This window comes from Macrosteles quadrilineatus, unplaced genomic scaffold, assembly GCF_028750875.1.
Source record: "Macrosteles quadrilineatus isolate MER2022 unplaced genomic scaffold, UCM_ALF_1.0 Scaffold_5__1_contigs__length_97177068, whole genome shotgun sequence".
NCBI lineage: Eukaryota > Metazoa > Arthropoda > Insecta > Hemiptera > Cicadellidae > Macrosteles > Macrosteles quadrilineatus.
In genome coordinates this window covers 92,501,257-92,517,018 of record NW_026542598.1, presented here as the reverse complement: position 1 = coordinate 92,517,018, position 15,762 = coordinate 92,501,257, and the positions used below count along the sequence as shown (strand labels likewise).

At 34.6% G+C, this 15,762-nt stretch overlaps 1 protein-coding gene across 1 annotated transcript; it reads left to right on the top strand.

Moving 5' to 3' along the window:
- Positions 1-1,153: 1,153 nt before the first annotated feature.
- On the top strand, positions 1,154-15,599 carry LOC128994062 (uncharacterized). The gene is made up of 9 exons (XM_054418289.1): positions 1,154-1,524; positions 4,426-4,612; positions 7,847-7,973; positions 9,586-9,729; positions 10,652-10,785; positions 11,423-11,638; positions 12,283-12,551; positions 12,974-13,368; positions 15,220-15,599. Exons 2-9 carry the CDS (start codon positions 4,556-4,558, stop codon positions 15,243-15,245), a joined length of 1,368 nt encoding a protein of 455 aa, XP_054274264.1. The 5' UTR covers positions 1,154-1,524; positions 4,426-4,555; the 3' UTR covers positions 15,246-15,599.
- Positions 15,600-15,762: the final 163 nt, after the last annotated feature.

Here is a 15,762-nt window from a genome sequence, read left to right as displayed (position 1 = left end):
AGTTGGTTGCATTTAGGGTTTTGATGTGGGTTTACTTTGTGAAGGGCTTTAAGGATATAGCAGCCTTCAAAATTTTGGTTGTGGTGAGCGGCATTATAGATTGGTTTTCTTTTGTCTTCATGTACAGATAGTGTCACGGTGCGTGGCGACTCGCTGGAGCATGCGCACTGAGAGCTTTCCCCCATTACGCCTCGATGTACGGTAAAGTCACATTCAAATACTGAAGTTGTGAACTAGCATCAGCTGTCAAATTAGTTTGCTTTATGTTTACGTTTTTTTTATTTTTCTGTCTCTCTCGCAGTGCCTCCCCTACACGCCAAGCACGGTGAAACGGTCTGTACCACATCAAAACGATGGCCTGTCATTCGAACTCTAAAAGAGTTTGAAGTCTGGCCAATGTATTCTTTTGGACAATGTTTACACGACAGTTGATAAATCACATTGTGAGTTTCACAAGTTGATCTACCAACCATCGGATGAACCTTGTTTGTAACTTTGCTATCAAATTCAGTTGTACTACTCATAATTTTGCAAATACCACATCGGGGCTTGTGACATGGTTCACAGCCGTGTTTAGAATTGTTTAAAGGCCGAGAATTTTGAATTTTGGGTCTCACCAACATATTTTCAAATTTTGTGGCCTCCTAAAAATAACACGATGTGGTCTGGAAAATAAATTTTCAGTACTGGGAGAAGATTCAAAACATTGAATGCTACTTTCATTACACTATTCCATCATATTTATGTTCTCTGAAAAAATATTTACAATATTATTTAGCTTTCTAAATTATATAAAATTTTCTGGTAAAGCTGTTTAAAGTAAAAAAAATAATAAAAAGTATAAACGGGTTTTAAGCGAAATTATCACCCACAAAGGAGAATTTACTCCTGTGTGTGGGATATAGTTGTTAAAGACATGTTTATGTTCACATATTAGATCATTTCCATGTTTAATCCAGTGTTACCTCAGAGGCCACTGTGGTGGGGCTGATGGGGCTGAAGTGGCAACTTAGCGCGTCGTGTGTAAACAAGGACGAGTTTATTTTAAAAAAAAATGTTTGACATAGTAAAAAACGACACACTTAAAAAATTGTTCTAATTTATGTAAGTGAAATCAAAACTTTTGCAGTGCTCAGTACTTCATTTACCTACCTGAGGAAATATTCTAACCTTCACTGGATGGTTGGGTTTATATGGTTAAAAAAGGGTTAACACATAACCCTTTTTTAAAGGCAGTTAGGTTGAAAAATAAGTAATTTAAACATATTTCATCCGTACTTCTATGTGACTAAGAAGTACGCACAATATGTTTATCTTATGAAGTTGTATGATCTAGGAAGGTTGAGAATCTATTCTATTGTTGACAGGTCAGTGAGATGGGCCGCAGAGGTTGGCAAGATCTGTCAGTGGTACCAACACGCGAGCGCCTCCACCACAGTCTGCGTCAGCTGATAACTTTCCTAGCTACCCCAACTACTCTTCTGAAAAGTCGTCGCTTCTTGTTGACAGAAACTTAAAGCAAAGGTAAGGTTAAGGTTTTTGCGCATGGATCCGTAGTTTGTGTACAAGGCAATCAAGTTCCTCTCTGTATACTGGTATAATTTGTGAACAGAATATAATCATTTGCAGTTTTGTAGGTGACGTGTACGCTTCGCTGTGTGTTCAGATTTTTTTTTTATAGAAACTCCCCCATTGCATACAAGATAAAGTCAGTGATACTTTTTTTTACCACAACAAACATATCTGATGCCAACATCGCCAGATGACAGAAGGTCCCCAGTGCAAAGAGTGAGGGTTAAGTGCGTAAATGGGTTATGATTTAGGAAGTTAAAAAATTCTTTCTGAAATTGACATTGTCACTGCCCTTTTTTGAACTCCCTTACCCATTTCTGCACTTCGCTCATTGCACTGTGGCCACCACCCATCAGTCATCTGGTGGTGAATATTGGTATCATATATGTTTGTTGTGGTCAAAATCACGTATTATTGATCTTATCTTGCATGAAGCAGGATATTCAATAATCTTTGAACAATCTTAACCCACAGGGAAGCGTAAACGTCACCTACAGAGCTGCAGATGGTTCCATTCTGTTAGCAAATTATGCCAGTATATAGCAAGGAGCCTTGTGGTGGCGTAAATGTGAGGTATACAAAAAAAACCTTCATTTATAAAACAACCCTCGTATCAATAATTTTGGTTTACATCGGGATGGATGTGATGTAAAAATCACATTTCTCTTATTTAAACAGATTAGAAAACTAATATTAAAACACTATCATCACTGCTACATTGCTGAATGAGAATGAGAATGATTTATTTCCTGAAAGCATTAATTATAAATATGTACAAGGAAACGTCAATACATCAAAATCTTAGTCTAAGCCCGCAACACACAATGCAGAGAATTGAAAAACAAAAAGAAAACTTATTTATCATCACACATTGGCACTCATTGGCTAAAAAAACTTTCTTACTTGGCCAGGTGAAATTTCAAAATACTCTTTGAATGAGTAAATCGGATTTGCCAACAGAAGAGATTCCATCCCCTTTTTGAATTTTGCTTCCGGCAGGTTCTGAGCTGTACAAGGGAGTTTGTAAAAAAACTGATATCTCTGTATACAATAGCTAGATTTGACCTATTGTAGGACAAAATAAGGTAACATTTGATCCTTAATTATACCTTCAAAAATCTTAGTACCAAACACAGGGAGAATAGATACAGGTCTAAAATTTTCAGAAACATTATGGTTCCCCTTTTTAGGACAGCTTTAGACAGCAATGTTTTTTTAAATTTATGACAACAGCTAATTTGCAACCAAAAGGCGAGTTAGCGTAGCGAACGACCTAACCTGAAGGCAAGTGAGCGCAGCGAATGAGCTCATCTTAAAAATGAACGAGCGTTTTACATAAATCGCTATTTAGGACAGGACGACGTCTGTCGGGCCAGCTAGTGTAACCTATATCAAACTGATGATTTAAAAAAAATAAAAATTGATATCATGATTAAATATTTGAAAAAAGTTATACAATTCATTACACAATTCAATACAATTCAATAAGTGAATTCAGCCTAATTATTACCAAACACATAATTAAAAAATATTAAATTAAGCTAATTATGTCATAGATTTCCCAAAAATTAAGCATAATCAAAAATTAAACTGGAATGTCTGTCATTAATACATTTTAAAATGCAATTGATCACAAATTTTCATAACCTATTTTATACTATTTGTTGATGCAGTTTTGAAGGATAACTTTTATAGCAGTGTCGACACGAGTGTCATGACGTTTGCTCAGAATATTATGCATTTCTTAAAACTGTTAAAATGATAAAGTTTCATATACAACCAAGTTCACACATTAATTGCCAGAAAACAACATGTTGCATTATCAATAATTTTTTGTTTTTGTTGTATTTTGTTTGAACATATTTATGTTGTAGTACAGTAGGCTACTACATCAAGGTGATAAGATTTAGTTATGTTTCTGGAATGTTAATTGAATGTATACTGTTATCATATCACCTAACAAAATAGTTGATAATGAGTCAAAATTGCAAAGTGACTAAAGGTTGCTTGAGATTATTCAAACATGAATCATTAGTTTTATCCCAATCTTTTAAGGTTTAAATTTGAGCCTCATAGATCTACAAATGCTTGAGAAAAACTATACATGTAGATGTAATACAATGAGGGGGTTTCTTCACCTCTTTCAGCTGTCCTGCCAACCGATTTTTACCGATTAAGGAAGGTGTCATTGTAAAGCTTTATGGCGAATGTTTAACCACAGTCAGATTGTAAACAAAAGACAAAACAGTTTATGAAAATGGATGTTAATCGACTTCTAATTTATACTGTAACCAATCTGAAACCACTCATCCATCATGTTGTAGATCTAAAAGCCACAACTTTATAAAGGAAATTGGTATCGTTATTATTTACTATAACTGTCTCGAACAGACTTAATCTTTCAAAAGTAAAAGGATATTGCATTATTTGTTTTGGGTCAAAGACAACTAAAATTTGCAATATACAGGTCTTCTCACCTTTAGACCTACAAATGCTTGAGAAAAAAATGTATACAGTATCTACTTTGGTGAATTTAAACGAATTTAAAAGAAAACGTTGATGAATATCCCCCCGAAAAATTTGTGTATATTAAGTCCCCAAAATGGCAGTTTTATACCATTTCTTTGTCCAAAGTTAGTGTGACAAATTATTGTACGCAATCTGTATGCACTACTGTATTACATGCAGTAAAAAAATATATGTATGCCCGAGGGGGGGGGGGCGGTCACCCCCTCTGTATCTGCCACTGCAAAATAATTACATCCAAAAATAACCTTTCTAACCTTGCATAGTTAATCAATTGTTATCCGTTAATTAAACTACATTCCTGCATTATCAGTTAGTTTTCCGCAGCAGGTTAGCCAGGCTCAGATGTGTTTGTTGTGTGACGACACAGTCCCCTGATAAACCCAGATAACCGTGGCTGCTGATAACAGAACACACCTGTGCTGGTTGCCACCGAGAACACGTGATGTGAAGTGAGATGGTGCCTCAGGAGTTCCGCAAGAATCTGTGCGTCATTGCCGGATGGGTGTCTTTGGTAAGTTTTGAAAAATTGTGTAATTTTTCCACCTAGTATTATGATATTTTTGTTTGATCTCCTTCCACGGATGTGTTTAAGATTATGTTTCATAAAACTTCAAAAGTGTTTGTTTTTCACTTAGTACAGGTTAGATACATTTTCAAAACATAGTTGTATGGATTTTATCTAACATGATTTTTATCAGTTGAGTCACAGTTGACTTCTGTCCAGTACGAATATTTACTGCAACCAACACATTACTGGCACATACCACATTCCTTCCTCTAAAACAGTAACTAAACTGCAGGTGTAAGTAACCCAAAAATATCTGACATGAGTTTCTGCATACTTTTAGGTTGGAAAGTACAATTTCACATATTTATGAATTAAGTAAAAATATCTTAAACAATTATAACATAAAATTGTGTTAAAAAACTAGAATGTCTATTTATATCTAAATTTGTACAGCAATACCGGTGCATATTATCCTTCAAACAAAAATCATTGAAATATTGTTGAATAAAGTTGTACCATATTTAATTTTATTTACATATGTCATTGTCTGAACTTTGCTTTTGACAGCTTATGTTTTAAACTCTTTCTTAAAGTAAAGTGAATTCTGTCAACACAGTATGAAAACAATGACAAAAATCCAAACATAATTATGAATGGCACAAATGAATTGGAAAACAAATGTGAATATCTTGTATTTGTCTGTTAGCTGACAATTTGTTACCAATTGTAGCCTTTTGACCAAAACAGTTTAATATTGTCAACCAACCTTGTTCCAATAAAAGAGTGCAATTTAAACATAAGGTCAAAATACACAACTTGATTGGGGCATATTACATACAAGTATTATATGCCTTTATCATTCTAACAACAAATCATCAACTTCCTTTTTGACAACTTCTATAGACAAAAACATGTTCATTCATAAATCCCCCAATACATTGAAATATTATATTCACGTATATTCACGTATAATCACGTAATTTCAATTTTGCTACAATGATTGTAATAATGTTTTTTGTGGCAAATATAAAGTGATTGGGATATAGATAGTGTTATAAAATATACTTGAAACATTTTAGCTGCATTAACGATTTTCTTTATGATGGAATAATGGAAACCATTTGTGTGGCTTGGCTAGTTCCTTGAAACCTATTTCACCTTCATTGTTTGTAGATTAGATATTACAATCAATATCCATTGATTATTTCAACAATTTTATATCACTACCAAGATTAGATTTAACTTGAAACCAAGCAAGTATGATAGTTATGATTCAAACATGACTCTTGAAATAGGCTCTTACTTATTACTTAGGTATTTTTTACGTTTTTAAACACTAAAATTCTAAATAATTAAATAGGTATGATGGCTATAAATAAAAGTAATCCACTCACATATTATCACAAACAATTTGAACAGTTAATCCAACTAACATTATAGCACCGTATGGATCTTGGTGAGTCAGTATGATATTCCAATCTCGGAAAAACTAGAATCTAAATATTAATAGGCAAGCATGTTTCTTTAAAACCTTTTTCTCAGCTTGTGTGCATTGCAGGGAAAATGTACACATACTATTGGAAAGATATTTTCCTGTAGACGTGCAGAATCCCTTTATAAATTAAAATATGCCAAAAATAAGCACAAAAAAATGAATTTAAAATGAACAAAAATAACATGGCTTTATGGGTTGCCATGTTGGTGACGAAATAACAAGTAAATATAAACAGAAAATCACAAAAAATGGATCAAATTCCAATCACATGTTTTATTTACCGTGGGGTGCATATAGAAGTCTGTACACTAGATATCTTTGGTTGAGTTTTTGACCAATTACTACTATCTATAAATCTATAACTGTTTTTTTTTTTATCATTGATCTACAGCAAAGGTTAACCTTGATTGATGGTAACCTTTGACCAAATACATGAAAAAAAAATGTGTAAGTAGAATAAATAAGTCACAGTCACATGAAATAGCTCAAACAACTAATAATGATGAAGTAATAGCTATTTACCTTACAAGAGTAGTAAGAGCGTTTTTACATCACTCAGGTGAATGTTGTGCAATGAGCGGAAGCGAGTTGCATAATTTACCTAAGTCATGTAAACACGCTCTTGCGTAACAAAACGTACAAGATTTTACCTGATCCGACAATATACAGGAGGTTACAAACAATATTTTTCATTATCCATTTCACTCATCTTCAAACAGTAACGTTCATTTACAAACAAAAGCTAGGTTAGGAAAATTCTTCAAAATATAACAATAAAATTCAAGCGCACAGCTGATTTCTAGTGTTGAACGTGGTTGGCTCCATAGAGGTATATTTTTTAAGTTAAGCACTCAATGTTATTTAAATGGGTTTCATTACCTCACCGAGTGAGTTTTTTTTTAACTTTACATCACTCGAGAAGTAAAGAAGTTATATACATCACGCTTGGGATAGGGAAGTTTAACATGGCGGGTTAGGTAAAAGTATTTACATAACCCGCCATGTTAAACTTCCCTATCCCAAGCGTGATGTATACAACTTCCTTACTTCTCGAGTGATGTAATTTACCTAACCCGCCATGTTAAACTTCCCTATCCCAAGCGTGATGTATGCAACTTCCTTACTTCTCGAGTGATGTAAAGTATCAAAAACTCACTCGGTGATGTAAAGAAACCCATTTAAATAACATTGAGTGCTTAACTTAAAAAATATACCTCTATGGAGCCAACGACGTTCAACGCTAGAAATCAGCTGTGCGCTTGAATGTTATTGTTATGCTTTAAAGTATTTTCCTAACCTAGCTTTTGTTTGTAAAAGAACGTTACTGTTAGAAGATGAGTGAAATGGATAATGGAAAATATTGTACATAAACTCATGTATATTGTCGGGTCAGGTAAAATCTTGTACGTTACACGTTACGCAAGAGCGTGTTTACATCACTTAGGTGAATTATGCAACTCGCTTCTGCTCGTTGCACAACATTCACTTGCGTGATGTAAAAACGCTCTTACTACACTTGTAATGTAAATAGCTATTATACAATAAAAATCTGTTTTAAACTCAATCCTCAAACAAACTCTTCCCCTATTACTTGCAATGATTTACCAAATAATTTTCAATACCTCTCTAAATAATCATTGTCTTACAAAAACTCTGTTAGTAGACATAGACATAATAAGAGTTTTTTAAAACTTTATCCCTTGTCTGATAACTTGTGGTTAATTTTGTTATCGTTTTACCAGCTGGAGGCTTTGGTATGGGGTGCATTAGCCATCTACGGAGTCGGTGTTTATGGGTGTAGCTGGGGTTTCATCCATACCAACAAAGGACCTAATACATGGAGCATGCTCTATGTTACCTATTTTATGGGTAAGTAACTCCGTACATAAAATGTAGATAGCACAACTAAGAAAGAAGATTTTTGGAAAAGCGAAAAAGTAAATTTTCCATATAAAAGAGGTTGGCAATATTAAACTTGAATCTGTTTAAAACAACATGTTATGTGTTGAAACAGATAAAAAAATCAATTAAATTTAATTTAATTAATTAAATTGACGAAGTAAAGTATGAGGATAATCATTTTTGTACTGACATGTTTTCAGAGTTACTTTTCAAAAACTATTATTCTACTTGTATCAACTACCCTGTGACCGTTTTCTTTTCAATCAAATTTACACCCCATCTCCTTGCATCTTTAGACACAAGTATGTAGGTCGTAGGTATTGACTTTTGAAACTCAAGTTCCAACCCGTCTGTCTGGGCGTTGCAGCCAGTTTTTTACTCAAAGAGAACTTAAGAGAAGTCAAAGAATAAGAATTAGAATATCTTTATTGTCATGAAAGTACATTCTTTAACAACTAGCAAAGCTAGAACAGAATAGATGACATTGTCAATGCAGTAAAGTTATCATAATTAAATAGTTACACGTAGCAATAAGTATCTAGAGAAAAAATTTATAAAACCTCACAATAATAATTTTAAGAACATGAATTATCCCTTTACAAGTTGGTTTTCTAAAACTTATCATTTAAAAATGTGTCAACTGAACAATAATTTTTTTATCAAAAAATCCTTTAACTTTTTTCTAAAGCCGTTTCCTAATTTCCTTCAACTCGCTGGGTAGTTTATTGTACAGTTTCCTCCCCATATATTGTGGTGTCTTTTCATATAGCGTCAGATGGTGTCTTGGATACTGAAAATTTGCTTGAAATCTAGTTTCATGATGTATGTTGAGTTTTACATAAAATTTCAAAATTATTTTTAACAAACATCAGACATCTTAAAATAAAATATATCTAGGCAGGGAACAGTTAATATACAAAATTCTTTGAAAAATTGTGTACATGACTTTCTCTTTGAGGAGAATGTCATGAGGCAGATGTACTTTTTTGGATCTTAAAAATGTTATGTGCATGAGATGACATTCCCCAGAACTCAATGCCATATGTTACAACTGGCAAAAAAAGACCGTGATAAATCATAAGCCTGGTTTTTAAGTCGATAACCTCTCGAAGAACAATCATTTGGAAACAAATAGAGTTTAATCTATTGCATACTTTATTGACAAAAATTTTCCAATTAAGATTAGAATCAATCAAAGAGGAATTGAATGAGCCTACTACTATGGAATAGTGTTTCTCTTAGTATTTAATACTCTGACTGTTGGATGAGGACATAAAAGATATTAGGTTTTTAAAACAAGTTGTTCTTCCAGTTTTGCATTTGGTGTATTAGAAATAAAACAGCATTTTTGTCAACACACTGGTATAATATTATCAATACTAACTTCCACTTTATAGAAAGGCTACAAGCTACAACTTGAGACACACAATGACTAGAAACCTGGGAATGACTGTCTACTTCATGGAAATGTATCTTTAGTTAACGCTATAACTTAAATGTTTGACAATTTTGATGTCATGGATATACAAATCGTGTTTTTAAACAAAATTAAGTTGATTCTATATTTCATAACACTCAGGTAGCTGTGATGGAGTCTCCGGAGCTGCCAACCAAGGATTTCTCCTCGCACCACCCACGGATCCTGCCAAGCACCTTCACATATGGCTGTGGATACACATGGTACTATCCGTGGCTTGGATACCTGCTTGTATCCTGCTAACTGGTAATTCTTACAATCATCAATTTCTCATTTGCAAAAACTATCACAAGGAGGATATAGCGTTGCAAATTTTAGTAGGAGGAGAAAGAAAAACAGAAAACACAGACTGTTTCCTTTGTCTAAAAAAGACACTTTTCTTTTATGGATTGTTGATGATAAAGTCTACAAATTAAGCTAGGCTTCAGATATCTGCTTGGTAAATTATCACGAGTGATGAGAATTGAACCTAGAACAGAAATTCTGCGCTTTAACAATTTTAGTTGCTCTTACACCAGGAGTAGTTAATAAGGAAATTAATCACGGTTAGCAATATTGTTTTTTTTTTTTTATATATCACATCTTTATACCTTAGAACGCCACAGAAAAGTAAAATTTCCAAGATCTCTTGAATATAAATAATTTTCTTGTACGCTTGGAAAAACTGTTCAGGGAAACTTTGAAGTCTGAGTGCTGGGGTAGTCTGAACTGCCCTAAGATAAACTATCTTTGAAATTTTTCCACAAATTAAAAACAGTTGAGCCTCCTCTATCTTACATAAATTTGAGGTGATTCAAATCAAAGCCCATGAACTCACACTGTTGGGTTTCATAGATTCTAGCCTTTATCTTGAACTTCCTCAGCACTCTGAAGTTTTGGATAGTACAAATATCTCAAAATAACAAATTCATATTATGGTATTTCTGTTGCACTTCACTGAAGGCACGTTAAAGTTAGTTGCAGTTGTTTATAGTAAATTTATCCATACCAAATGTTATACAAACAAGGTTGGTTGAATAACAAAAGACTGTGAAATAACAACAATTATAATAATTACTTACTGCAGACAAGCTATAAATGGCTTTTATAGCCAAATTGTATGAGTTAAGTAAATTTGTATTTTTTGGAAATAAATAAATATAGTTCTAATTATTGTTTGTCTGTTAAGTCGCAGCGTCAGTGGAAGTGAGAGGCAGGCAGGGAGCAATCCTCTACTACCCGTGGATCACACTGTCATGTGTCTTCGTCATTTTCGATCTCGCTGGAGCCGTTTACCACTTCCTGGATGTCTTACACTCAACGGTTAGTAGGTCTTTAGAAATAAGACTTTTCCTACCACTGGGTGAAAATGATCACACCACCACACCTGTAACAGTACGCAAAATAGCTCATTTCCGCTCTAGAGCGGGTATAACGATTCCCACTCGCTAAACCACTAAATCAGTTGATTTCACTGTTAGCGTTTCTAAGATAACCACAGCCTCAGAGCCGGTAGTTAACAACCTGTAAGCAATCAACATAATAACTTAATGACATTTTTTAAACAACTTAAAAGTTTATCTGTGTGTTATGAAGTTAATTATGATGTTAGGAAAAATCTTGTGTGTATTACGAGCTCAAACAGTCGTTGCCAAATTTGATTTACAACTAAAATGTTAATCTGTGTGTTATTTAAGTGGTAGGAAAAATCTAGTTTGTATTAAGAACACAAAATAGTTGACCTTGATTGTGCTTTTGATGTTCCTAGCTGAAGAAACAGCTGATCTAAGTCGCTAATCTCATCATGTCAACAAAATCTTTTACTTGTCTTCGACATTTAAAACGCACCTTGGTGTATCTAACACCACCTTGGGGCTGTATATAATATTTTTGAAGAATTAAAGAATCAACTTGATTTTTATGTTATCCCATATTTATCGTAACTAATTACCGTTTGCAGACTCCAGACTACTACGCTGACATGACTTTTCACACATCCTGGAGTAACCTCACAACGAACTACTCAGTAGAAGGCATTACTCCATGGCTTCCGTCTCTCCTAGTCACCCTCTACTTCTGCCGTTTCATCTTTTTCTGGGGTCTCAATATCGTCTTTCTCTACATTGTCTACAAGGGGTGCAACGCTGTTTCATTGTACACCACCAAGTATTTGCAGGTTGGTAATTAATTATATATTTAAATCCAAACAAGTGTTCTTATATGTTAAGTTTAAAAGCTCCAAAGATGGAATCAGATAGTTAATTAACTTCAATGCAGTAAAATCACCATGTACTTTACAGAATATTAGTACCCAAGCCAGCTCCAGACATGGGCAAAGCACGAAATATTTTACGTTCGGCGATCTAGTTGCCTTGCTATTCGCCAATTAACGAGTAGACGTCTACACACATGTGTTGTTTTACGAGCAACTGTTCGTTTTGGGAATAGCAAAAATATTCATTCACTTTGATGTGTGCAAAAATACCAACAATGAACGGGAAAACACGAGCACGGATGTTTGCTGATTGCCAAATAGACTCCTATGTTCAGGGCTTGGCGAATGGCGCATGTCTGGAGCCTCCTTTAAGGTCAACGTAGTGGAATGGATTTCCAAACCTATCCTACCAAGAAAAGAATGTATAAATATTTTTAAATAAATATAGGTTAATGTTAGTAGTCAGATAGGACCAAGTTTTGTTTGTTCCCTTACAATGGTTAAAATATAATACCAGTAGCCTACATGTGTACACGCAATTCAAATTCAATTTAATAACAATAATTCCACTCCAAATACTTATACCAAACCTATTTGTTTATCAGAGCTCTTTGATGCAAGAAGATAGTCAGAAGTCATGGAAAAACAGATTCTACCAAGGGCCAGACCCGTCGTTGTTTGAGCAAAGCCCGCGGCAAAACCAAACCAAAACTGATCAACAGAGGATAGAAGATACTAAGGAGAACGCTGTTAGACACAGAATGCAGGATTTTGGCATACCAGAGGATGTTAGGCCAGTAGACCAGAGAGTTCCCACTGATCAGGACAGGTCAGGTGGACCTTGGAGGGAAAACAACGCCCCGCCTATCGCAAGGTATATAATTTGTAAGGATCTGGAAACTGTTCCTGTCTATAAAACTTGTTACGTCTTAGATACTGTCTTACTGTCAGATTCAAAATGCAAACTTTTTAAAACTTTTTCAGTTGGGAGACAGCAAAAATCCCTAAAATAACAAAGTTAGACTAACAACAAATATCATAGGTGCAAATGGCAGGTTACCAATTTCTGTCACATGCGAACTTGTAGCCAACGCAAGCTGAAAGGAACCACTCGTTGCTATTGCATTTTCCATGTAACATCCATCATGAGAGAATCTAAGAGAAAAAATATAATATTGCCAGTAGCACAATCTTTGAACTGTAGAACATTGGGCAACTACATTCTATTGTCCATGTGTCTTGCACTTTATTGTGTTGCAAAATATTACAAACTAAAATAAACATTTGATTTTCTAGCGGAGTACAAGTACCTCCAGAACTCAATAAGTTTGAGCCCTTCTCTTACATCGCTGGTGACCAACCACAGCGGATGAGACGACCCGTCAGCAGAAGTAATTCCCGTGGCGACCAACCTCCGATACCTCGACCCGATTATTCCATCTCTGAAAGGAAAGCTGCATCTTTGGAGTACGTTCCCAACCGGTTCAGGGTACCTTCGCCCAAACGCCTTCAGTCTCAGAGCTCCTTCAACCTGGACTCGGCTGGTCGACCCGTGACAACAAAGGTCGCCCCAGTACCACCCAAGAAACCATCAGCTTACCCTCGCTCTATACCTGAAGACCCTGAGAGATATGTGAACCATCCGACAACACAACAGACAAGCCCCTATACACGGCAGGCATCTGGCCCAGGTAAATAGATATGGGGTACATTCATTCATTTAAGCTTGGAAAATTTATGTCTTTCCATCACCATCTTAACCCATTGGGGAAGGAATTAATGCGCTGCCTGCACCACCCTCTGTCGGCAATTAATTGTACTGAATTTGTAGACTTTTACTTGTTATAGAAAGAAAACCTTAGGTAATAAATTAATAAATCTTTCCCCATTTTGTTCAGAGTAAAATTATTGTCCACAAAAAAGTAATAATTGCATAGTCAAAGTGTAAAATAAAAATAAAATTATAAAGGTTGCAAAAAAATTTTAAAAACTATTTTTTTAAAGTAAACTTGATTAACAAATTCCAAGATTAATTCCAGGCACCAAATTACACAACTATTATAAAGTTCAATAGCTTCCCTATGTATAAAAATCACTAGTTGTTTAAGTACTAACAGAGAAAAAATGGTTTGTTTTACCTTACCACAGCTGATTATGGGTGATATCTGGTTTCCATGGCAACACAACTTGTTTGTAATTTGCAAAAAAAATGAGTAAATATGCAAAACAAGAAGCAATATATTTATAAACATCATAAAAGTAAGAAGAAACAAAAAGGAGGAAAAGTAATTAAATAACTAGTGGCGCTGCGTAGTCGAGCAGCACTCGTAAATGCCTCTGTGACTGGCTAATTCAATTGAGTGTTCATTTAAAAAAAAAATTGGAGACAGCTGGTCCATATACAGTAGATAGGATACTTCCAGTATTCTAAAGGTTTTTGTTGTGCCACATCAAAAACAGCCGTTTTTAATACATGCGCTGCAGACCTCTTTTACTCGGAGAGAGTAAAAAGCTTTTTAGTCTCTAGAGTCTAGGGCGTAAAGTCAGTTGTAAACTTCGATTGTAATCAATGGCGTTTATTGAATTGAAACTATGTATCGATTGATTTCATCAGTTGTAACTTATTGTTGCATTCTTGTCAATAGTTCAACATATTGATGTACACAAACACAATCGTAATAGAAAAATTATCGAATCACTTACTAAACAGCTGCTTATTTGGATTAGAAAAATTGAAAACAAGCTGAAAGTTATTTTGGAAGTTATCTTTTAGATGAAAAGTATTTTTTTCTAGCTTAGTTTGTTTAATAATGTTGCAATATGATGAAAAATATAGTTAGTCACACGTGCAAAAAGTGTCCTTTCAACCCTCGCTCATTTGACTTTGAAACTTGAGCTCGGGTCAAAAAGAGTCACTCTATGCCCTAGTGATGAAATATACTATTAAAATGATACAGTAGAGTCCCGCAAACTCGGCGTAATGTGGACTGGAAGGGTGCCGAGTTTGTGAAATGCCGGGTTATCGGGAACTAGAGTTAAAAATAAGAACAATACAATTTTTAAGCTTTTTAACCGCCTTTTTTAATTAGATTTATATTATAAGTCAGTATTAAGTCATCGGATATAGTACTACAAATCCTTAGTACGAGTTACAAATGATTATACTAGAGCTGACTTGTGTCCACTGTTTAACTCGGACTCAAAAAATCACTAATTTTCTGAGCCAGGTGATGGTCGAGTTATCCAGACTGCCGGGTTATCGAGTGCCGAGTTTGCGGGACTCTACTTACTGTAATAAGGTCCGTTTTTATTTTTTGAGATAGTTTCGTCAAGCTTTTCTATTTGAAAATTCTAAATAGACCGTTTCAACTCTCAGTATCTAAATGGCACCCTTATATAAATTACTAGAATTACTATTGTTCGGCCGCTTAGAAAGCGACCTCCTCCAGCATTAGTTTAGCATTAGCGCGCAGGTCGTTTTCTAAGCGGCCGAGCTATAATTAGCATGTTCCTGATTAACTGTGTAAATGTTATGTTTTTAGATTACAACATCAACAAACTATATTAAATACCTGGTCAAGAAAGAGGAAAGGACTTGCAGAATGAAGTTGACTCAATAGAAGAAGGATAAGAGAAGAGGTAAAAAACAATCCCACCTCACTGTAACCTCAAATGTTGAAGTCAGTTAAAAATTGTTGTTACACTTTTTCTTTATCATGAATCCATATTTCACAAAATGTTTGACAAGAAAAATCACTATGCAAACTAGTCACTAAATATCTTATCGATGAATTATTCTCCTGTAAAATTTAATACAGTATTTGAAATTTATAATCTTAGCAAATTGATGAGTTCTGTTACTGTACTGTACTTCAAAAGTGTTTAATTTTGATTTTATACTAATAAACATTGATTTTGATAACCTATGAGTATCATTTGAATATAAATACCTCCCTATATCCCTATCACAGTATTATTTGGAAGTTTCTTGGTCATTCCACCATGAAAGGGGGCAGATGCTGAGGAGGCTGCAGTTTTGGCGGAAGCCAATGAGTAGGCTATATAATTTTTACTGAGACCTCTGT

Coding starts and splice junctions, on each gene's coding strand:
- LOC128994062 (XM_054418289.1), top strand. CDS start 4,556: ATGGTGCCTCAGGAGTTCCGCAAGAATCTGTGCGTCATTGCCGGATGG. Junction 10,786..11,422: donor TGGATGTCTTACACTCAACG/GTTAGTAGGTCT, acceptor TACCGTTTGCAG/ACTCCAGACTACTACGCTGA. Junction 13,369..15,219: donor ACGGCAGGCATCTGGCCCAG/GTAAATAGATAT, acceptor TTATGTTTTTAG/ATTACAACATCAACAAACTA.